Source organism: Penicillium expansum (assembly GCF_000769745.1).
Source record: "Penicillium expansum strain MD-8 chromosome Unknown contig377, whole genome shotgun sequence".
Lineage (NCBI taxonomy): Eukaryota > Fungi > Ascomycota > Eurotiomycetes > Eurotiales > Aspergillaceae > Penicillium > Penicillium expansum.
The window spans coordinates 66,883-90,777 of NW_015971421.1; the positions used below are offsets into that span (position 1 = coordinate 66,883).

Here is a 23,895-nt window from a genome sequence, read left to right on the forward strand (position 1 = left end):
GTTGATTAAATAGTTTATAAATTACAGAGTTCATTTAGAAAGTAGTAGCACTCCTATACAAACCCTAAATATATATCTTATAGATCTAGTTTACTCTCACAGCGTGACCTAAATCTTATTCTATCTTGCTATTTTCAAGAGTAGGTGTCCAACGATTTGTAGGATCTGCTGTTCAATTTATACAAGTGCAGACTGTATTGAATTTAAACATGATATATATATGCCAACAAGAATACGAAAAACAATTCGCAAATCTAACATAACAAGCCTGAGTTCCTAAACTCGGGAAATTAGCTCTGGCCTGCAGTAGGTGACTCATGAACCCTCAGAGAACTCAATACTCTGTTCGGACCTCGGGATCAATATTCCGCAGAACTGCTATGATTTCCGCCCATATCTTTCCCCTCACAACCGCTGCTTCTAGCTCCGTTACAATATTACCAGGGCTTCAGTGTAAATCAGTAACGAGGACTTTAGACAGCTTGATAGGTAGGGTGACTTACTCTGTGATTACCTGGTTTTCCAACCACTTTCCGTGAGTCTCCGACCCCTGCGCTACTGCATGCAACAAGGTTTTGCTGCCTTCCTCCACCGTTCTGGCAACCAAGGCCTGGACCAGTTTCAGGATCCAAGGTGCCTTCTCCCTGGTGAGGAGATCTGATTTGCAAAATCCGGGTGTCACACCATTCACGACCACCAGCGGCTCTCCATACGCGTCACGAGGCACTAGTTTAGCCAATTCCATAGTGATAAAAATATCCATCAGCTTGGTAACCCCGTAGCGCTCAGTAGATCCGCCTGTAGCTTGTGATTTCTTCCACTGTTGCTCTTCGTTCAAGACAGAAAGAATATGCTCCGCGTATCTTTCGGGGAATTTGATTGACTTGTGAATGTCGCTCGTGAGGATCGCTAAATGCGGTTGCGCTGAGGGATCTCGCTCCTTTGTTTGCAGCAATAGCGGTAGCAGTTGTAGGCTAAGCAGTGCAGTCGACAACACATTCACCTGAATTCCCCTCTCCCATCCATCCCTGGTAACAGCGTATTCGACCGATGCAATCCCAGCGTTCATAATGGCTATGTCTAACCGTCCCCCGTCCGTCACCACATATTTGTGAACCCTGGCTGCAAATGTTTGGACGCTGGCAAATGATTCAAGGTCGAGAGGCCATACTAGAACCTTATTCTTGGTAGAACTGGTACTCGCCTCGATATCCGCTTTGGCCTCTTTGCCTTTGCTCTGAGTGCGAACACCCATAATGATTGTGCCAGCTCCCAAGGAGAGTGCATGCCTAGCGGCCTCCTTACCGAGCCCGGTATTAGCACCGGTGATCAGAATGGTCTTGCCCTGGATGGTTGAGGGGGACGGTAAGGTCAATTTGGTGAAGAGTAGGCCGTATAATCCACTCATTTTGATGGTATAGACGCTGCACTGATGTGATGAGAGCTTGTATGCTTGAAGGCTCTGAGAAATGCTGTGCGCCTTTATACATCGGGACCTCCAGATTTATAGGACAATTATACACATTGTACGCTACGGAGTCGGGTGGATATCCACCCGCACTCGTGGACCCGCTTTCCGTTAACTAACAAGCTTAACTCCGAAAAATCCGATGACGTAAGCCTTTTAGAGGCTCATGTCTACACGTTTTTTAATCTATAGTAGCCGTGGCGTTTAGTTGTACCCATACTACTATTTAGAAGTCTCCTTGGGGAAGCTTGAGGCCTGAGGTCTTCCATTTCCCGACCAATGTGCAGGCCGTATCGGGACCCACATGCAGGGATCGGACTCCTTCAAACAACAATATAATTTAGCATTTAAATCATATTTAATCGGCCAAATATCTCCCCGACTTAGTAAGGCAGGAAACTTAGTTCTGGGATATTAACAATCAGCACATTAATTACATATTATAGTGAGGTACATAGTCATCACTACGCATTGGCCTGGCCCGTCCTCTCTTTATTTCGCAGTTTTGTTATGTACGCATTGATGTACACAGGTTACAAGTACCAGATAGTTACAAATTGAGAATACACACTCCTACATCTCCCCGAGTTCACTTGTTGGACTGACTTTCTGGTTCTGTTTGGATGCCCTGGTTGATATTATGCTGGATTGCGAGTTCTGAATTGGCGCGTATGCTAGAGAGCATACAGCCTTGAGCGTTCCACCCTTTCCTATGAAACAATGAATTGGCTACATCGGAGCTGATTCTCTCAATATCAAAAATCCAACATAGTTCTGTTGTTATTATCGGGATTCTACGTGTATTTAGAGTAGATAGGGAAATTGTCGTACATCCGCTTATTTCAACAGTTACACATTTACACTTATTTTGCATAAACCTTTTGTCAGAACCCCCAGGGCTGGTATCAGTGCATCACAGCCGCAATTGTTCAACATAGTTCTTCTTTCTTCAATTAACCACAATCAATCGCAATAAAATTGATATCATCAGTGTCATGCTATTTCTATTTCATCTTGGGTATTTCAAGACATGGAAGTGCGACGAGTACGAGTAATACATCATAGGGCGTTCAACGAAAGCCGTAAATATAATGGTATTAGGCCGCCTTCACCACCTGATACCGTTGAGTGATGGTATCGGACAAGTCCACAAAGGAAGCACTGTTCATAAGCTCTGGTAGGCTCAGACTTGCCTTCAGTTCACGCACAATCCAATTGCGGATCTCACCGGCCACCAAAGAATCCACCCCGTACGCACTAGGCGGCTTTGAGGGAACAATATCATCCGGGTGTAACGACAGGACCGAAACAAACTTCCCCACGACGGCCTCATAAATAATAGATTGGTTGTCTTCAAGAGACTGACTATTGGACAACAACTGGCCTAGCGGGACAACGGGTTTGTTATCGAAATTGTCGGTATCCTGTTCTCCCGTCATACGGGGATGCCGGCAATGAACGAATCGACTATCTGAAAACCAGAAAGGAGGATGCGAGGAGGGCGGAAGCAGGCAGGTATAGCATTCTGTATCCCAGCTGGGATCATATCGTCCACTGATCACTGTATCCAGAATATCATTGATGTCCATGTCGGTGAGACCTGAATCACCCCAGTTTTTGTCAATGACTTTCTGTCGACTGCTTTGCTCGGCAATGCATCCGACTTTGACCTGTGGGCCTAAGCTGACGGAGACACCAGGGAGGCCTTGATTCTTCCGCATTCGTGCCAATGATCCCAAATAGGTTGCGGCAGCGCCTACGGCACTGTGCATTGGGGTCCCAACGGTACCAGTAATGGATGATAGAATTATGAAGAACCTAAGGACCCGGGGATCACTGAAATGTTGATGCAGGTTCCATGCACCCTGAATCTTAGGATTGACCACCGCGCAATAATCCTCAAATGGCATGTTTTCGAACAACATAGTCTAGAGAGGGGTTTCAGCAGATGGTGAATTTGGACGCGCACAATTCAAATTTACTCACACTGTGTACCATATCACTGTGAATAACTCCTCTTATGGGCGGAAGAATCTTTGCACTCTCGTTGATAACATGGTCTAGGCTGCTGGCATCCGCAGCATCACCTTGGAACACCGCCAGTCGTATACCTTTCAGTTGCATCTCCGACTCCAGCTCGCGCACTCTTTCTGATTGTGGCCCGCTGCGACTCACGAAGATAATGTTCTTGGCCCCTCTGCGGGTCATCCACTGAATGATGCTTTTTCCAATGCCACCACCGCCATCCACAACAAGGTAGGCCTCATCGGACGTGAACAACGGCAGAATTGATTCATCTACGACCACCTATTCTCGTGAATCAGTATTTGATTATTCACACTTAAGAACGGAAAGAGTGTCTTACCGATACTGGGCCCGGCGATGAGAGGTCAATGACCAGCTTCCCAATCGAATTACCGTGACTGAGATAGCTGAAGGCATCCTCTATCGCCCCAATGGGGTAGCACTTGGGCGACATTACCGACTTGATCACCCCAGTAGCGTACCAATCAATTCCATGGAACAAAATATCGTGCAACAGCTGGGGTTCGTCCTTCATTAAGGCCTCCAGGTTTATCGAGCAGAAGGAAGCACCTCTGTTGAACGGCCTCATAGAAAGTCGGTTGTCATCCAAGATATCTGTGAGGGCAAGATTGACAAATCTCCCATGCGGTCCCAGGCACTTCCACGACATATCTAGTGCTTCATTGGACCGGGTATTCATAACAACATCATATCCATTTCCTGTCATCAAATTTTCGTACGATGAGATTTGATCCTCGCAGAGGATGTGGTCGAATGGAATCTGGAAATAGTCTGCGATTGCTTCCTTCTTCTCGGCAAAACCCACCGTCGCATAGACCTCGGCACCGATGTACTGCGCAATTCTGACAGCCATTTGACCGACAGCTCCCGCAGCTTGGTGAATGAGGATTTTTTGGCCCTGCTCGAGGTGACCGACCGTGACTACAGAGTAGTAGGCTGTTACAAAGGCCATAGGGATGGCGGCCGCGGTTGTGTATGCCATTGCATCGGGAATCTTGACCACCCGAATCGAAGAGCAGCGCACGATGGATGCATATGTGCCTCGTGTCAAAGCGCAAACACGATCCCCAACGGTCAAGTCCATGACTCCAAGCCCGGTGGCCGTGATCACACCACTGCATTCGAAGCCAAGGTCCCCAGCAGCTTTGCCATTGCTAATCACTATGTCTTGAAAGCTGACACCACTAGCCTTGACCTCAATTTCGATATCCAAGTCATTGATGGCTGGTAGTGATAGCCCAGTATCAAGGAAGGTGAGGCTGCTAGAGGCCCCGGGTGCCTGTACTTGCATCTTAAGTATATGTCCACTATCCCAGCCGGTTTGATATCGCGGTGCAAATTGCTCCCGGGTGTCAATGATTAACCGGTTCATTTCAGTGTCCGGCTTGTACCGCGGAATATGAATTATCCCGTCTCTTTCAGAGAGTTCGAGCTCCGCTAGAGGTATATCCGGCTTATTAAAGGATTGTAAAAAGACGCGGAGAATCATGGCAGCTGCTTCGGCATCTGGGAGCCGATTTTTGGGATCTAGATCCAATACCACCAGTTTCTGGTGGTGATTTTCCTCACGAATAGTCCGGGCGAGCCCCAACGTCATGCTCGCCTTCGGGTTGACGGATTCTTGGTTGGCCCCTGCTACCACCCATAGAGTTCTGTCCGCCTCGCAGATACGCTGGAGGCCCCAAAATTGAAGCTTGGTGATCTCGTGCAGAAGCGGGGCGTCAAAGTTCTCCAATACAATACAGTTCTTGGAAATGTTGGGCTCGGTGGCAATGGCCTCGAGTGACCTGATACGTGCCGTAATTTGTAGGGATTTGGCTAGGCTACTCTTGACTGCTTCTGCAAGGCCCTCCGAGGAGGTCCCGGCGAGAATGGTGAGATCTTCGCTCGGGGCACACTGGTCAGGCGCCGTTGCCGAACTCACAATCAAGCTGCATTCTTGCTCGGAGGTATCTGGGTAATCGTAAAGCTCTGCATGAATACCAGAGAAACCTGTGGATCGTAAAACTCTGTCCCAAGTATTGGAAGAAAGGGTTGGTCCGTTTTGACGAAATTCCTCTTCCCCAAGCCACCAGCCGGGTAATGCCGTAAACGGGAACAATGCGATGCTTGGGCTCGTGATTTCTAGCAAAAGTAATGTACCTCCAGGTTTGAGAAGAGAGCGAACGTTTGTCATTGTTTTTGACATATTGACCGTTGCGTGTAAGACATTGGCTGCGATGATCAGATCGTAGTTCCCTTCTACCAAGCCCTGACTCTTTGGTGAGGCTTCAATGTCCAGAACTCGGAAGTCCAATACCTGCTTCCATGCCTGGAGCTTGATCTTGGATTTTTCAAAGAACCCGGCAGTCACATCTGTAAAAACATAGGATTCAAAGATGGTTTGACTATTTGCTCCTGGTTCACCGAGCGTCTGCAGAATGGGTAGTGTTACTCCCCCTGTTCCGGCCCCAATCTCCAAAATGCGCAGGTTGGGATTCCGATGAGCCAACGAAGCAACGATCGATGCCGCTGCGGGATATAGACGGTTCTTTAGAGGCTCTGAATCCTCATAGTACCTCGTGAGTAAGTCGTCTTCCAACATCAGGCTGAGTGGCTCCACTTCTTCGCGAATGATCCGGGCAATATTTTCGCCCATCCGGCAAAGGAACCTTCCAACGGACCCAGTACCACGTGCGTTTTGCACAAGCTCCTGGGCGTGCTGGTCATCTATGTTATCATGCCATTGTTCTTGGACCTTTTCTTTCATCCATCGGTACATGTTCACTTGTCGTGACCCATCATAATTCCCGATCTGCTCCAATGCCTCATGCATGTAGTACAACGAAACATTCTTAAGTAGCCTGATGCGCGACTGCTCATCAGTAACACCTTCGCTAGACACTTGAAAAGCACGTCGTAGTTCATTGCCGGAGAGAATGTCCACCCAAGGCATCCATTCGATCTTGTGACAGAAATTTTCCATGGTCGAGGAAACTTCCGGCAAATTTCGCCCTCGACATTCCAAGCCTTTGATAGAGATGAAGCGTCTACCATCATTTTGCGCGAAAAGCGAAAACACAGGAGCATCTGAAGAAGGGTCCGACATGATGCCGCCCACGTCGAGATCATTGCCTCCCTCCGCGGCTGTTGGAGGTTGGATCTCAATTTCCTCAATATAGTGGGGCATATAGAGTTTGTTCAATCCACCAAGATTAGAGCATATAAGGGGCAAAGCCAGCTGCATCAGGACATTTAATGTCGCTGGATGCAGCACGTACGCACTCTCGCGCATAGAGGGCATGCTCTTGGTGGTGTCTGGAATCCTTAGTTTTGCGATGGCTTCGCAGCCAGTAGCTTTGATGTCATGCAGGCCCTGAAAGGCAGAACCATACCCAAGACCTAAGTTCTCGATTATTGCATGTAAATTGGTGTTATCCAGTAGTAGTCCGGCAAAGCCGTCTGGAGAAACATGGCCATATTTGATCCCAACCCGAGGCCTATTCAGAACGCAAATATTGCCTCTGCAGCGTTCTTCAAACTCTAAATCTCCGCAGCATGAGAATATGGCGAACTCATACCACTTTCCGGACTGGGTTCGAGGTCCAATTACATGCGGGCGAAGTGACAGGGTAATATCATACTCAACCATCTCAGAGAGCGTCAACGGAGACTTGACTAACACCTCTCGGAGAATGTATGATGCAGGATAGCTCTTCCCTTGCAGCAGGTTGTATTGTGATGCGGCCTCAATGGCCATTGAAATGTAGCCAGACATGGGGAAGACTACCTCCGACTGAACACAATGATCACGAAGCCACGGTAGGTCATCCAGGCGAATGATGTTCCTCCATCGAGGCTCCAGGTTGTTAAAATCCGAAGCACAGGAGCCCAGTAGATCATTATAGGGTATCTTGTTTTTCCGGTAAAACTTGTTGATTCGCGGTTCGTGCCAGTATTCTTCCTCGTGCTTCCACGGGTAAGACGGGAGATCCCCCAAAACGGCGAACTGCTTAAATAGGTTTGGACTGTTTTCGAAATTGGTTTTCTTCAGATTGATAGGAAATCCTTTTAAAAATAGCGAGGCCGCCAGTTCATGCATGGTATGAATGCCGTTCTTTCCTCTGATCAGTGTTGGGATGTATTCAATATGTTGGTCCTTTGCTATGCTTTTTAGGACCTGCAAAACAGGGCCTTTGAGGGCTGCATGGGGACCAACTTCCACAAGAGTGTCGATTTCCCATTTATTCCCCTCAATTAATTCAGTATAGCGACACATAGCCGAGAGGGAGTCCGAAAAGAGGACTTTGCCAGCCAGATTTTTCATCCAGTAGCGGCTATTAAGATTTGGCTCTCGAAGTAGGCCACCTTCGGCTGAGGAGAAAAACCTCACTGGACTCTGAACACAATTAATGTCGCCAAGGGCCTCGAGGTAGCTTTCGGCAACGAAACTCATATGACTTGAATGGTAGGCGATGTCAATTTTCAAAGTCCGGTTGAAAATATCCTGCGCATCGCATAGGATATGAAGCTCCTCGATTGCGCTGGAGTCACCTGATACCGTAAAGCTGGAGGGACTATTCTTGCATGCGATGGTAGCCAAGCCGGAAATCAGGGAAGCCAGTAGAGTCTGTAACACAGCCTCGCTGCATCCAACGGCAATCATTGAACCCTTCAAATTTGGAAACTGCTGTTTCATCTCCACCATCGCCATCCCACGATGATATGCCACTTTGATACAGGAAGCAGCAGTCAGAATTCCGGCCGCATAACTAGCGGCAATTTCACCGCTAGAATGGCCGACGACGGCGGTGATATCTAGTCCCCATGAACACAGCAAGTCCACCAGTGCAATTTGTATGGCACAGCAGGAGACTTGGCTAATTTGCGGGGAACCCAGCTGAGAGACTTCGGGAATATTGAACAGTTCATCTACAACTAGTTAGCGTATCACTGATAATAATGTATGCCAAGGAATGCTCTAACCTTGCAGCTTCCAAGTGGCCCCTAGCTCCAGGAGTATATTTTGGGATTTTTGCAGGGATTTCGCAAAGACGGGATAATAAATAAGTTCTTGGCCCATCTGTGGCCAGTGGGCTCCTTGGCCGGTGAAGACTAGGCCCACCAGTGGTCGCTTGGTCGAACGCGTGGGAGCTATGGACTCTGCACTTAGTTTCTCGATAAGCTGAGTCTGACTGTTGGCTATGAGGACACTCTTCCAAGGTAGCAGAGATCTTCGTGTGGAGAGGGTGAAAGCGAGGTCTTCCATAATGGTCTTATTGAAGAATAGGGGATCCTTTCGCAGATAGGCCGACAACTGGCCCAGCTGCATTCGACCGGAATATTCACACTTGGCTGAGAGAGCAAAAATATACGAGCCGTTTGACGGCTTTTGGATAGGTCTTAGAGGTGCTTGCTCAAAGATCCCATGCGAGTTGGAACCACCAATACCAAAGTTATTGACGGATGCCCGGCGAATTCCAGACTTGGGCCAGGGCTTTATCTCACTGAGCACTTGGAGATTGTGCTCTTCCAGATGCAGTTTAGGATTTGGATTAGCAAAGTTGGTGTTGGGCAAAATCACTCCCTTCTCTAGCATCATGGCGGTCTTGATGACCGATACTAGGCCACTGACCCCTTCTAAATGCCCAAAGTTTGACTTCGCCGACCCTATAAACGTTGGCTCCAAACCGGTCCCCTGCTTACCGAAGATATTGGCTATGGCTTGCACCTCTATTGGATCACCAATGGCAGTGCCGGTTCCATGAGCCTCCACATACCGAGTCTGGGATGGGTCGATGCCACAGGAGGTGTATAGAGATCGAATCAAGTTCTCTTGGGCCTCACCACTTGGCACAGTGATTCCAGCACTTGGCCGGCCATCTTGGTTGACACCCGTGTTTTTAATGACAGTGTAGATATGGTCACCTGCTTCCAGAGCCGCGCTGAGAGGCTTGAGCACCAAACTTGCGGCTCCCTCTCCTCGCCCGAATCCCCCCGTAGCCCGGTCGTCGAACGCGTAACACTTTCCATCGGGAGAAAGAAGCCTGGCGGTTAAAGTTAGCATCAGTCAAATATTAGATGAGTCAGAAATGGAACTGACTGAGACAGGGAGTATATAATTGTGCTTTGAGGATAGATATTGAGATGTGCAGCGGCCACGATAGCGTAAGGCGCATCTCCAGAACGAAGGCTTTGACAGGCCAAGTGGATGGCAGTCAACCCTGAGGAGCATGCGGTATCAACGGTAATGCTAGGGCCGCGGAAATCGAAGAAGTGGGAGAGTCGATTTGCAATCATGCAGGGATCACAGCCGGTCATTGCAAAGGTTGGTGCAGTCTCGGGATCCCGTGTGATACCATGCAAGTAGTCCGAGAATGAGTTTGCTGCAAAGACCGCAACGTCCTTGCCGGCCAATTCCTCGACTGGGAAGCCGCCTGTCTCAGAATCGGTTAGAAGATTGGGGCTTGATAGCAAAGGCTTGCTCTTATCACGCACCATTCTCTAACGCTTCGTAGGTAATCTCGAGAAGAAATCGTTGTTGTGGATCCATAGCCTATAAGGGGGCAATCAGTTTGTCAAACTAGCAAAATTAAGCTCTAGGCCACACCCACCTTGGCTTCGTTGGCCGTAATGCGGAAAAACGGAGCATCGAAATGGGCAAGGTTGTGGCTCAAGTAATGCCCTCCTTTGTTATTAATCTAATCATCAGGGGGGTCAATTCCATGACCTTGAGTTGAGATATGGACATTTACCTTTCCCTTTCGGTCCGCGTTCTGGTTCCAAAAGGCGGCGTTCTCAAACCGACCTTCGGGGTTCTCAGCCCAGGCACTCTTCCCCTGAGCACAGAAGCTCCAAAAGTCTCCCAGGCTAGAAATTTCTGGAGGAAGCCGGCAAGCCATTCCTACAATGGCAATAGGCTCCACGCTGAGGCGATTGGTTGATTCCATTGTTGGTAGATATGTAGTGAAGTCTCCAAAGCTCTATTACATTTTACCCTCTAGGTGCCCACCTGGACATCACCATATATACTCGCAATCTTCAATTCACTCTCACCTGCTAATATCATCTTTCCGCAACAGCCGAATCACACGTAGAGACAAGGAGATCCTATTCGACGGCTGCCAAAAAGCGGACCTACGATCTGCAATGGCTAGATTTGTATATCAGGTTAAAGACGTCACTGTGTACCTACGGGAAGACGTATATATGAGATCTGATGAGGCATAACATACTAATAAAGAACACTGCATACGTTGGCACGTACGGATAACGAATCTCGGTGTATTCTGTTTCCCCTCTAAGCCTCTTGCATCGGGATTATATATTCGCAGTGCTTTTAGGCCCAATCCAGCCACTCAAATCAGAAAATTACGGAGATTTAGCCTAGTATAATTCGACATGCACTTTCGTGCAACGTACGAACTGTGTCCTGGAAACACCTGTTGAATTATGCTTTTCTCGAGGCCCATGCTCAAGGATTTAATCTCTGAATAACTTCACAAAATGATCTGCGGATACTCCTACTCAATCAATATTTGCTTGCATGGAATTGGTTTAGCACGGCTCATAGGTGGTCTACTGAGACTACTACTTTGTTGATGTTTTCGCACATGAGATCAGCAGGACCGTGCACAGTATTTACTTCTTAGAAACCTTTATCTGAAACAAACCACCAAGCTAGGATGAGATATAAAAGGAGATTGAGCACACATGAATTGTTATCACCCCATCTAGACATTTAAAACATGATAAAACCAGTATACATTGTTGGGGCGGCGAGGACCCCCACCGCACGCGTTAGTCCATGCAGTCAAGCTCCCTGAGATCTCAAATATTGACCGATTGGTGCAGATCAATACCCAGCTAGGCTCTGTTCCAAGCACCAAACTTGGATCTATCACAATTCGTGAAGCCCTTCATCGCTCAAAAGTTCCGCTTGATCTATTCTCGGGTGTTTACATGGGCCAAGTGCTTCAGGCTGGCGCCGGTCAGGCCCCTGCAAAACAAGCTGCGATGCAGGCCGGATTAGCGCCAGACATTGAGGCTACCACAATAAACAAAGTGTGTGCTTCTGGGCTCAAGGCCATTACACTTGCCGCCCAGGATATCCAACTGGGGTACGCCGTCGCTCAGGTGGCTGGGGGAATGGAGAGCATGTCGAATGTCCCAATGTACTCAAAGAAAGGTGATGACTGCAGCCACAAGGAGAAGCCGGTGATTGATGGTCTCCTGCTTGATGGGTTGATTAATGCCTCAGATGGCCGGTCTATGGGGGCCTGTGCTGATGGTGTGGCTCGGCAGATGGGTATCTCCCGCGAGGACCAAGATCAATATGCCCTTGCTACCTATACCCGGGCGTGTCGAGCACAGCAGAGCAATACATTCCAAGAAGAGATTGTGCCCGTGTTAGTAGATGGAGCTACGGCGGAAATATTTGACACAGACAGTCTCCCCCACGAGAGCCTTTTTAGCCGACTCCGGTCATTGAAACCAGTTTTCTCCCCTGGTGGCACAGTCACCGCTGGAAATGCCTGCTCGCTAAGTGACGGTGGCTCAGCAGTGGTGCTGGTGAATGGCCAAGTTGCTAAGCAGTTCTGTCAGGAGAATCGAGTGTTGGCGAAAATAGTGGCTTATGCCGATGCATCCGTTGCCCCACACGAGTTCGCTCTGGCTCCAACCAAAGCAATTCAGCTTGTCCTTGAGAGTGCCCAAATGTGTGCTGAACAGATCTCATTATGGGAAATTAACGAAGCTTTTGCTATCGTGGTGATAGCTTCACAACTGGTGTGTGGATCCATGACAAGCTTTTGGATCATTTCCTTTTACTTACTTCATTGACTAGCTGCTCGGCTTGGATCCTGATAGAATTAATGTCAACGGGGGAGCGATCGCACTTGGGCACCCCTTGGGCAGCTCAGGCTGTCGAATTCTGGTCACTCTCTTGCACCAGCTGTCTCATGATCAATATGGCATTGCCGTTATTTGCAATGGAGGTGGGGGTGCCACGGCTATGCTTATCCAGCGAGTCCAAGGTAAAAGTTTGGATGCCCTAGCATGAACATCGACCTGAAGGTATGCATATTAGGGTGTATGGGAGTTATAATCAATTGTGGTCTTGGAGTCAAGCATGATATCCTCGGACTCCCTGTGTTTGGGAGTAATCTTTCACATGCACGCTCACATGCGGAAAATTTTGTTTCCTGCAAATGATATACATCCCCACTACACCCTAAGTTATCAATACAAGATGTTTGTAATCACAATGACATGATGTGTTACAATGGTGGCCAGGAACTATATGCTTACAGGACCTTCTGTACCTCCCAAACTTATGTCCTGACGTTGAAAGTTAATAATGTGACACGGCAGGGGAGCTAAATGGAGGCGTTGTTTCGACTAGTATTTCATTTTGTTTTGTCATCACCACAGAAGTGAAGATAAGGAAGATGACCCAAAACCACGCACGTTGAATCCTGAAAGCAAAGTTCACCAGGCTGTATAACATACATTATATGCCCGGGAATCTCCATATGGAAGGATATGCGGGCAAATCCTGCAGGTTGCGGTAGTGGCGGAGTGCCCATGCATATTGGGTTGACTGTACAACATCTACTGTTCACAATACTATTCTCAGTAGTTGAACACGTTCAATATGCATATAGCAGATATATGTGTTAAGAGAGCACCATATTAGTCGAATATACCCAGCGACCGCTGAAATGTGCTTTTCGTTAATGTATCTGCAGGTTAGAGCTCCGCAGAGCCCATACATAGCCCAGCCTAGCCCAACCCGCAAATGGCGGGGCTTTAGCGCCTACCTTCGGGCCCACCGATGGGCTATGGGTCTAAGGCAGAAGCCTACTGTGGGTTAATTGGCCCCCAAATAGGCCCCAAACAGTACAAACATACCGAGAATCTAGAGATTAAACCCCCTAAAAGGGGGTTTGAAATTACCCTTCGTTTTACTCCCGTTTCTAAGCCTTATCCTAAAGGTAATATTTTATTGGCGCAAATTATTTAGAATCAATTACTAATTATCTCTCCATATCACACCCAAAGACGCGAGAAAACGCGTTATTTGGATAATTTATAAATTACAAAGTTTATTTAGAAATTAGTGGCCTTGTCAATGCAACCCTCTCTGTGGGCAGCTCTATCATCTACTCAGGTGGTAGTTACGATGAAGCAAAATCAGTTACATTGCCGTTGAAGACTATGCCCTTCAATGATATGCTCACCTCAATATTCGCGATGCCCGTGGAATTCAAGTCGACTACATGCCTAGTAGCGACCGCAGTGACCTATTACTGGATTTTCAGATTCCTACAAAGTTTTTGAAGAGCAGTATGTGGACTTGAAAGGTTGACGCGAGACTCGGAGATGTAGACAATATGTGCCTATTTGCTATAGCGTTGACACAATGTTAAACGGGAAACTTTGAAAAGTATAATATTTGGAATAATCTACAAGCTCAATGATCTTGGCACGTTAACAAGCTAGAGAATAATTTGTATTTCTAGATGCTGTTAAATTCAGAGTACCGAGAACAAGGCTCAACTGGCGAAAAGGCGCTTGTTATCAATGGTGTCTCTAAGCATAGCGAGAACAATGATGTTTTGCGTTTCTGTGTACGGAGTACTGATAGTAGTCTTCCGCATAACCCAATTTGGGCCGAAGGTCTCGACCCAGAGCCCAACCCAGACCCAGTGACTGGGGCCCCAGAAAACCCAGTATAGACCCAGTTCGACCCAGTTTCTACATAAAAGGGGGTCTTGGCAGTCATAAACCAGCTAAATCAGCAGAATTATACACATGATTAGCGTGTTTGCCTAGTTTGTAACCCAATTTGGGGCCCCAGACCTAGTGCTGGGTTACCCAGTCCGACCCACGCCCATTACTGGGTTGAATCCTTCGACCCAAACCCAAACCCCAACCCAGTCTAAGTTATGTCTAAGTTCTACTAGATCGTGCAGAAGACTAACTGATAGGGACATGCAACGTTACCAGAGTCAGGAAGGAAGAAAGCCACACTTTTCTCCGCTTCCTGCTAGACCATGTCGATCGTGACGTTGATTACTAACCCCGTGTCCGATGGGGCACCGGATATAGTTCTTGTTTGGGATGTAAACAAGCCCCTTCTTTAATATCGACTTATCTGGGTGTTATATAACCAATTCATTTTTCATTGTCCAATTGTTGCCTGGGCCACGGGTAAGCATCGCCATTTGGCACGGATCACTATACTCCACAGGCTGAGCGACCATATGACACACAATTTGCATCAGTACTGGCTAACACCAGGTATTTGCCCAGGATACTCGCTGAGTAATCTATTTTTACTTCTTTGCTTTGAATGACATATTGCCACTTCTCCGGTTGGATATGACCCTTACCCAAGCCACTTAGATGTCTCAAATGGACTGATCAGGTCAAAAGTCTTCACTCACGGCCTGTATCTAGGTATCCACTAACCGATATTGGTCCACCATGTTCTCCATCTCATACCCAGGAATCAGTGTGGGGCATGTCAGCAGCCAGCATTAGCGCATCTCTAAGCCCAAACCCTAACGGAAACTTAGGCTACATTATTCTCATGGGCATTCAGATGTGATATATAAAATGCTCAGGCCTCCTGACATAAATCACGCATTACATTTTCATTGTTGGCCATCATGAAGCTACAAGCCGCTCTTATCCAAGTGTTGCAGAACGTTGCCACTTTTTCTCTCCTTGCAACTGCCACACCGGTCAACCACATCGAGCCTCCATGTGACAGTCCCGCCTGGACTGTTGGTCAGTCTGTGCAGACTACCAGCGGCCTTGTTGTGGGCCACGCTGCGGCAAACGTCTCCGAGGTATCCGAGTATGTTGGAATTCCATACGCCGTCCCTCCACTTGGACGCCTTCGTTTCCAACCTCCAGTTCCTTATACTGATAACGGTACCATAAACGCAACCGAATTCGTAAGTTCAGTTATTTCATATTCTTAATCTCCGCATTCAGCTGGAGTTTGATGTCTACCTCAACCGAACGATTGTTAAAACGCCATGTTTACATAGGGTCCGACATGTATCCAACCACCATCAGCACCCCCAAGTAACAACACCAGCAGCGCACCACCCCAGAACCTTGGTATTCCGCCTACTTCCGCTGCAGCCTTGGCAAGTGAAATATACCCGTCCAGTGAGGATTGTTTGACCTTGAACGTCTGGACCAAGCCGCAGATTGGAGAGGCGAAGAAAGCCGTGCTTGTCTGGGTCTATGGAGGAGGTTATGTATCAGGTAGGTGTTATTTAGTGAACCCCGTGTGGTTACATCTCTCTAACTTAGACGTGTGCTAGGCAGCTCTAGACAGGCGACATACCGTGGGCAATTCATTGCTGACGAAAGTGATGTTGTCGTTGTCTCGATGAAGTGAGAACCCACCACAATTTGGCACAGACACATCTTGTATTAATCGGAGAATAGCTACCGTGTTAACACTTTCGGGTTCCCTGGTAACCCAGCCACCCCAGCCAATATTGGTCTCCGTGACATTCGAATGTCCTTGGAATGGGTTCGTGACAATATTGAGCAATTTGGTGGTGACCCGGATCGAATTTCTATATTTGGACAGTCTGCCGGCGCTGGTATGGTGGACTTCTACTCGTTCGCTTATGCCGATGACCCAATTGCTTCCGGTTTCATTGAGATGAGCGCAACTATTTACGGTTTCCCAGCCCTTACTGCAGAGGAGACTCACAGCCGCTGGTTCCACGTCACTGACTTGGTTGGCTGCGGAAACGCCACTTCTGACCCAGTTGCTGTCAGCGACTGCATGGTGAACAAAACTGTCGACGAAATACTGGCTGGTTACGACCCTGCCAATGTTCCATTCAACCCTTCTCCATATGGGCCAGTCATTGACAATGAATTGGTCTTCTCGAGCTACCTCAACCGCACTGCCGCCAAGGGTGGCTACTTGATCGGTAACACCCACAACGAGGCAGGTATCTTCAGACTCGGACAAACGCATAACCAGAGCTACTGGACTGACTTCAACGACCGTCTATACACATGTGCGGATGTCGTGAGAATTGAGCAAAGTATCGCTGATGGTAACCCAACCTGGAGATACCGCTACTTCGGCGACTTCCCCAACTTGGCCCTTACTACTACCCCACCAAGCGGCGCCTATCACACTGCCGATCTCCCTCCATTGTTTAACACCGTTAATCAGACCATGCTCGCTAGTACTTCAGCTGAAGTCACTATTGGAAACTTCCTCCGCGATGTCTGGTCCAGCTTTGCCAAGAACCCCCAGCACGGTCTTGATGCATTTTGGCCTCAGTACAACGGGACCGAGAAGACCTTGGCTCGCACTGGTTTCAACAACGAGACAATCAGCTTGGCGCCCGGTAACATGTATGATCATATTTGTCGATGGACTTATGATGGTGTCAGTGATCCAGCCCCCCTGTAATGGGCTCTTTGGGATTATTTGCGCGTGATACTGACTGTGAGATGTGTATGTGTGTATTATATTATGTACCTTATCCCAAAATGACTGGCAAACTGTCTTTCCTTTTTGATGTCATTCGTTTGTGTTCTTTTGGGCAGTCTCCTAGGCTTATTTTAAGCTCACTTCGATCTTATTTGCTGTGGTAAATTTGATTTGGAGATTCCATTGAAATTGGATATTTGACTTCATATTCATTCAACTGAAACATATAAACTGATCCAAGAGGAGCGACTCGTTAAGCCTTTGGAAGGTCTACCCTAGCGACAATGCCACGAGTGACTGTAGCATTAATGCCAGGAGCCGAATTGAATACCCCCGCAGAGGAAACGTAAAGACTATCCCGATCGAACAAAGTTCGACCTACCGACACAGAAGATGCTGATTCCAAATACGGTGACTTGACAACAACCCGCGCACTTTTTCCTGGAATATCTACCTCAAGTAGAGTACTCTGGCCATTCAAAGCAATCCATGCAGTTTTTCCATCTGAGGAAACGGCAAAATCATCTCCTCGTACACCATTGACAAGAACTTCAACAGGGCCAGTGGGAAATCCAGTGGACAAAGATATAGGCATCCGACCGAAAATGCGCTTGTTGAAGTTCGTGAAGAACAAGTGCGATCCTCGCACATGAATTCCGTTCACGCCGATTTGTAAGCCTGTGGGGGCGGACTTTAGATCGTCGTCATCACTTATTATTTGGTGTGAGCCAGTATTCACGTCCAGTTTGTATATTCTTCCAGCTTGTGAGTCTCCGACCAAGAGTGATTTTGTATCATTATCCGCCAGGTGAGACATTCCATTCAGCAATTGGGCGTTGGACATGTTGGCCACGAGTGAAGGAACAATTGTTGGTATTTTTTCCTGGTTTGACCTGAAACCAACATGACGGTCGCGCATATCGAATTTCCAGATAAAATTAGAGTCTGAGACTCCTTCAACGGAGCTCAGATTTGCGCTTATCACATAGAAAACATCCTCTTCCAATTCTGCAATACCAAGCAATCCAGTTGTATGAGGGATATCAACAATGGTGTTCATTGCATGTTCGCGAAATGGGTCAACCTGGTAGACTTTCGAGGAGAGAGTTGATGTTAAAAGAAGTTGGCCGTTGTGTCTGGTCCCAATATTTTCAAAGGTTGCTGGGTGGGTAACATTTTTGATCACAGTAAGGGCATAGGTTGCAGTGGCGTGCAATGGGAGGGCGAGAGAAAGTTGGAAGAGAGTGCAGAGCCACAACAAAGGATGCAGTGCTTGGCTTCGTAACATTTTCAGTGGATGACTGACTGGTGAATGCCGGATGACTGATGGAAACTAGAAATACTTATCAGCGACAATGCATCCATTGACCAACTAACAACTTTATATTACATGCTCAAAAGTGCAGGGGTGCTGCCCAGGTGGAAGGGGTTTCACCAGAGGAGATCGCCATACCCTTCGGGGCTAGCGGCCTTAGGTAGGCGAAGGGATAGGGGTACGTTGGAAATTCGCTATTTCTGCACAAAAAGCTAGTCAGCCGACTAGCGCTATTATTTAGGGAAAAGCTTGGTTAGCTTATTTACATCTGAACAGCCCTTATCTGGTGCAAATGCTATAGCAGAGTATGATAAATTATAAAGTATTGATAGTAGTCTAGAACTTATACTCAATAGCATGATTGCTAGGTTTCGCACTTTACCTAGACTTGACAGCCATATACCGCTTAACTACAATTGGATCATTGGTCATTTTGTTGCTAGATTGAGTATGGTTTGAATTATAGGGTCCGATGTTATTCTCTTATCAAGGGGCGTTCTTTTGAGCCAGTACATGTATATGGTGTACTGAAGACCTGTGTGAGTGAAGAAAATCCCGAACCCCCATCTCAAAGTTTTCGTGTGATTTTGCCTTTTCCTTTTCTTAAAAACGAATAAATTAAGTTTCTACACGCTCTAGTGACCGACCATCGATTGGAAGATGGCAGAGAATCTCTCTCCAACCGGCTTAGCAGCCTCCACAATGGCTCGCATCTCCTTCAACTCTTCTGCTGTCAATTCAACGTCACGAGATGCCCAGTTTTCTTCCAAGCGCGAGGCTTTGGTAGTTCCCGGTATGGTAACCAAGCCTTGCGCAGCAACCCAAGCCAGGGCGATCTGTGCAATTGTGCAACCCTTTCGGTTTGCTAACTTCTTGATCTCATCAACAATAGCCTTGTTCTTATAGAAGTTTTCGCCTTGGAATTTAGGAACTAATATTTTTAAAGGTTAGTTTACCGGAATCTAGCAGAACATTTTTTGTCAAAAGGGGCAACATACCAGTGCGTCGGAAGTCATTGGGGGCGAAGTCATCGGGAGACTTGAACGGGAAGTCATCCACAAGCCAGCCGTGTCCCAGAGGGCTGAATGCCACAAAGGCCACATCCAGTTCCTTTGCCGTCTGAATAAGGCCACTGGTCTCGTGGATTGTCTCAAAAGCAGAGTACTCGGCTTGAACGGCATCGATCTTGGCGACTAGGAGATATCAGCGCGTATTCTTGTGTTCTGTTGTCATACATAGACTTACTCGCGTTTGCCTTACGCAAAGTCTCAGCAGAGCATTCAGATAGGCCAATGTATTTTGTTTTTCCGGCACGGCGGAGTTCATCCAAGGCACCGATAGACTCCTCTAAGGGGGTGTCTAGAGTTGTAGAGTTAGCATACCAATTTGGATCAAATTTCTTTCTACGGATGTCACGTACTGGGATCAATTCTGTGGAGATAGTAGAGATCGGGGGTGAAACCAAGTCGATCAATTGTGCCCTCAATGTATTCCTTAATGTGGGCGGCCGAGTTGGTTACCTTCCGTTCAGGCCCGAAAACATCAAATCCACACTTGGAAGCCACTGCGCAGCGACGTGATGTGAGCTAATGACACAATGTAGAAAGGGGTAAGGGATAACTTGCTCACCAAAAACCTTGTCGCGAACATTGTGCTTCTTGATGAAGTCTCCAAGCAGCTTCTCATTTTCGCCGTTTTTGTAGGCAACCTATGAGCGGGAAGGAGATTAGAAACTATGGCACGCATAATGTGTAATAGGACGGCTTACCGCGGTATCCCAGAATGTGCAGCCTAGCTCAATGGCTTTCAAAAGAACAGGCTCGGACTGCTCAAGACTTAGGTCCGACCCCATCGCAGAGTTGAGGCCCATGGCGCCAAAGCCGGGAACGGGGACCCGCTGTCCGCCAAGCGAGAGTGTCTTGATCATGTTGATGGATTTTTGTGAGCTTGGCTGCCGTTTGAATCTGGGAATGTGAAGATAAGAAATGAAGGCCCATCAAATGACGGACCTCACGATTATTTATATTGCGGCGGACTGGTACTACATTGTAGTCATGATGCAGTCGACAGTATCCCAAGGTCACCCGTGGACCTCCTGCGACTTGATGACAAGTCGTATCTGATTGGTCGGCTGTGATAAGCATAATCAGGCCCAGGTGGGGCGGGTGATTTGCCATCCTCAGAACCCACTTAGCCCTACCCTTACCTAGTATTGGGACTGAAGTATATTCTGCAATTGATGACATTTCTTGGATTATTGGTCCGTAAATTTGTGTAAATTGGAAGAGATAGCCTATCAGCCACCATAATTCCAATATTAAAGCCGCTGTAAAGCCGCTTTAAATCCGCTTTAAATCCGGGTGGAGGCCAGTGAAAATTAGCAGATGTACTCGACCAAATTTATTAAAGCACATATCACTTGTCAACTTCAAAATTCGATTATACAAAGTCAACGGAACAAAAAAGCAAACCCGACGAGCCGAATGATTCACATTGGGGAATGACGTCATTTCGATATCCCCATTCCCCCAGTCGAGGAATAGTGCAAGGAATAGAAGTAACAGTGCAGGTCATATATGATAAAAGTTGGGAGACTGGAGCTCATAAAAGCAGACTACATATTTCATCACTACGGTCGATCATATTCGCACTCACCAAATCTTTTGCGGAGGTCGGAAGAATTCCCGAGATCGGCGCCTATGCGTGTATTCAAACCTATATATCGGCAATCCTCTTTCCCCACGACGGTTATTGATTAACTGGTTATACTAAGAACGCCAATAATAGCCCATCATATTATAGCAACCAACTTTAAGGAGCAGGTCAGCTATCTAAAGATCGACTCTTAATGAACATATGGGGTTATGAGGGTTATGCTGGGTGACCTACAATATCATGCTTTCTTGTTTGGGGGGAATGATCTGATTATATGAATTGAATATATACCGGTGCTTGAATAGCAATGTCTTGCGTTTTCGGCGCATTCTATGTACATATTTTCTTACTCTAAATCATCGTGCCAAATCTAAACAGATTCCTACCTCAGAATATGCAACCTTAACAGCTACCTGAACAACGCTGATGTTTCATTGAAGAGTTGAGTTGGGTGGAAGAGCTTACTCTTCCCAAATGATGCTGCTCAAGCCCGACGATGATATACTAGCCTGACCAGGCTGTGTAACCTCCAAGTTGGCGATTAGGTTTCCGAGAGCTCCACTCCGCGGATTTCTTTCGACGATGGCAACATTAGATGAAACTTGGTCCCCAATAGCCACCAGAGTACCCTTCTTGTTGATGGCAAAAGTACGGGGAACTGTGCCATAGGCAGACGTGATCTGGCTGAAAGACACCGTGCCATTGGGAGAACGAACCATGGTGGACATGGAATCATTTGGGGCGAAACCTTGATCAAAGCGAATCGAAGCATAAAGATAATTCCCACTCATACGGAGCTCTGCTGGCGTACCCGCAGCTGGTAACTGTCCGCCTGGGTATGGCACAAAGGATTGAGTCTCCTTGAACCCGAGACAACCGGAGGACAAGTAAGAGACAGCGAATGCATTGAAGTGGCCGCCCAGTTCACTGACAGTGTATAGCATAGTCACCGGAGCGTGGTCTGAGTGCAAGGGGTCGGATTTCCAGAACAGCCCGTGTCGCGGTCCACTGCCAGCGGTGTAATTAAGACTAGGGCACACATTTAGGTGTCCCGAGTTCTGGTTGATGGCGTACACGCGGACCTGGTCGGCGCCTAGATCGGGGACAAGGATAAAATCACCGGTTGGATCGAGGATCACCTGATGCGGGTGCGGCGAATCCTGCTGAGGTTTGATGCCGGGCTGGGACATTTTGTAGTGGAATACCTCCAAGGGCTTCTTATCGGACTTAAGGGGTAAGGAAAAGGTCGAAAGGGCGGAACCGCCGCTGATCAATGTTAGTTTGCTTGTACACAGCTGGCTTAAGTAGATATCAGAATCACTCACTAGTGGGCAATGGCCAAATACTTTTCGCGTCCGTGCTTGCCGCCATAAATAATACTGTGGACCGCGGCGCCCACATCCACGGTGCTCGCGAGCTCCGTCAGTCCCCCATCCTGATTCACGGAGTATGAGCTCAACAAGCCATTCATACTCGCATTGCCCGCGTGGTCGGAACAATAAATTGTACGCGTTGACGAGTCAAATGTAAGCCAACTAGGGGCATCGCCACATGTTTTTGAGGATGAAGTGACAGAAAGCGAGTTTTCGCCATCAAGAGAGAGCGAGTAGACGTATCCATTATAGTGGGTGGCATAGAGGTTCGTGGCAGCCGCCAGGGATATGAAGAAAGGAAGACAGTGAACCATGGTGGGATTGGGAATCGCGGGAGAAGGACAAATAGAGAGACAAGGGATTTATGGGGTTAACGAAGGAATATATACTTCCGACGGTATCTACACGGATCTAGTTATTCCGTCTTACTTGAGATGCCTTTTGGTTCCGTAGATTTCCCTGCAAATCTCCGCACACAGGTCTCACCTCTGCCTTTTAGGCGCTGTTCTCTTAGCGTCAGCATTGGCCCCACTGGATTACCCAATCTAGAGATTCGTGTCTTACCAGAGAAGAGTCAAGCAATCCCCCTTATTATCCATTCGGTTCAACGCACATTGTAACAGAACTCTCCCCAGAACTGCTCTATGAACAGTCACCACGGTCAGAGACAATTGAGTCCGACAAGCCAGCTCATTGGTAGATATTTGAGATATTTGAGCTACATGACCAGACTATATCTTGCTTGGTAGCTGTGAGGCATCGCCAAAATATGGCTCGGGTCGGCGTTTGAACAGGGTATTGAAGAGATGGCGGCAATTAGGGTTTGGGGTATCAAATCCGGAACAAGGAGAAATCCGGGGGTGAAATTCAAATCCGGGGATGAAACTCACGTCATTCTTACACAACCGGGTTATGCGACTCATTAGGGTAGTTTTATGTAAAAGGTTATGGATAAAACACTTGCCGTGGGTCTGAATATTGATTTGTTAGGTGTGGCTTTCGGTTCTTGACAGAGCCCAATCTACCGAGTTCGCGACTAGGAATAGATAAGGGCCTAACCGCGTTAGCGGTAGCTATTCAATGAGAATTTGAGGATATCATCTCTTACGAGTTGTGCTTATCGTTCTGCAAGTTCAGCGTCATAAGTCCTCTGTTTAGTCCTGTTGCTGGGGCTTCTATATTGTATGCGGGAATCGCTGCTTTCTATTTGTTTCTTCAATAAAAGAGAGATTATCCAGAGAAGAAAACTTTGGACACTTGGATTAGTATGCTGAACAAACAAATCCGACACCTGTTAATGTCCCGAGCTTTGATTCTGTGACAACTCGACGTTTTTGGTAGCTTCTCGTGAAGTGAAAATTGCGGCAAATAGTTGTCAGTCGCCCTTCTTGTACCAACAGCTAAGTATGTCGCAAGCGAGGTTAGAAAATCGGTTGAAGTATCTATGGGCAATAGAGGTACTTCATATTACTCACATCTCCGAAATCCAACTTGAGGTGATTGTCCATGAATTTTGAATTTTTCTGTCATATGAATCACCAAATTCCGAATCTCGTCTTGGCTACTTAGTACC

The 23,895-nt window shown here is 47.3% G+C and overlaps 7 protein-coding genes across 7 annotated transcripts; 2 read left to right on the forward strand and 5 right to left on the reverse strand.

Annotated features, from left to right (window-relative positions):
• Positions 1 to 499: 499 nt before the first annotated feature.
• PEX2_109660 (putative short-chain dehydrogenase) lies at positions 500 to 1,408 on the reverse strand (the record flags this gene model as incomplete). Its single annotated transcript, XM_016748232.1, has 1 exon — positions 500 to 1,408. One exon carries the CDS (start codon positions 1,406 to 1,408, stop codon positions 500 to 502), a length of 909 nt encoding a protein of 302 aa, XP_016595074.1.
• A 1,157-nt stretch (positions 1,409 to 2,565) lies between these two features.
• PEX2_109670 (type I polyketide synthase) lies at positions 2,566 to 10,443 on the reverse strand (the record flags this gene model as incomplete). The annotated part of the gene is made up of 8 exons (XM_016748233.1): positions 2,566 to 3,396; positions 3,455 to 3,775; positions 3,834 to 8,425; positions 8,480 to 9,540; positions 9,597 to 9,930; positions 9,992 to 10,049; positions 10,108 to 10,194; positions 10,249 to 10,443. The coding sequence occupies 8 exons, from the start codon at positions 10,441 to 10,443 to the stop codon at positions 2,566 to 2,568; spliced, it is 7,479 nt and encodes a 2,492-aa protein (XP_016595075.1).
• A 798-nt stretch (positions 10,444 to 11,241) lies between these two features.
• PEX2_109680 (thiolase family protein) lies at positions 11,242 to 12,554 on the forward strand (the record flags this gene model as incomplete). Its single annotated transcript, XM_016748234.1, has 3 exons — positions 11,242 to 11,292; positions 11,348 to 12,280; positions 12,339 to 12,554. 3 exons carry the CDS (start codon positions 11,242 to 11,244, stop codon positions 12,552 to 12,554), a joined length of 1,200 nt encoding a protein of 399 aa, XP_016595076.1.
• A 2,614-nt stretch (positions 12,555 to 15,168) lies between these two features.
• Positions 15,169 to 16,958, forward strand: PEX2_109690 (Carboxylesterase, type B; the record flags this gene model as incomplete). Its single annotated transcript, XM_016748235.1, has 4 exons — positions 15,169 to 15,459; positions 15,556 to 15,778; positions 15,838 to 15,910; positions 15,965 to 16,958. The coding sequence occupies 4 exons, from the start codon at positions 15,169 to 15,171 to the stop codon at positions 16,956 to 16,958; spliced, it is 1,581 nt and encodes a 526-aa protein (XP_016595077.1).
• Positions 16,959 to 17,232: 274 nt separating this feature from the next.
• Positions 17,233 to 18,267, reverse strand: PEX2_109700 (uncharacterized protein; the record flags this gene model as incomplete). The annotated part of the gene is made up of 1 exon (XM_016748236.1): positions 17,233 to 18,267. One exon carries the CDS (start codon positions 18,265 to 18,267, stop codon positions 17,233 to 17,235), a length of 1,035 nt encoding a protein of 344 aa, XP_016595078.1.
• A 662-nt stretch (positions 18,268 to 18,929) lies between these two features.
• On the reverse strand, positions 18,930 to 20,221 carry PEX2_109710 (putative aldo-keto reductase (AKR13); the record flags this gene model as incomplete). Its single annotated transcript, XM_016748237.1, has 6 exons — positions 18,930 to 19,225; positions 19,293 to 19,487; positions 19,540 to 19,653; positions 19,715 to 19,858; positions 19,924 to 20,002; positions 20,063 to 20,221. The coding sequence occupies 6 exons, from the start codon at positions 20,219 to 20,221 to the stop codon at positions 18,930 to 18,932; spliced, it is 987 nt and encodes a 328-aa protein (XP_016595079.1).
• Positions 20,222 to 21,410: 1,189 nt separating this feature from the next.
• Positions 21,411 to 22,636, reverse strand: PEX2_109720 (lactonase family protein; the record flags this gene model as incomplete). The annotated part of the gene is made up of 2 exons (XM_016748238.1): positions 21,411 to 22,215; positions 22,275 to 22,636. 2 exons carry the CDS (start codon positions 22,634 to 22,636, stop codon positions 21,411 to 21,413), a joined length of 1,167 nt encoding a protein of 388 aa, XP_016595080.1.
• Between the last annotated feature and the right edge of the window lie 1,259 nt (positions 22,637 to 23,895).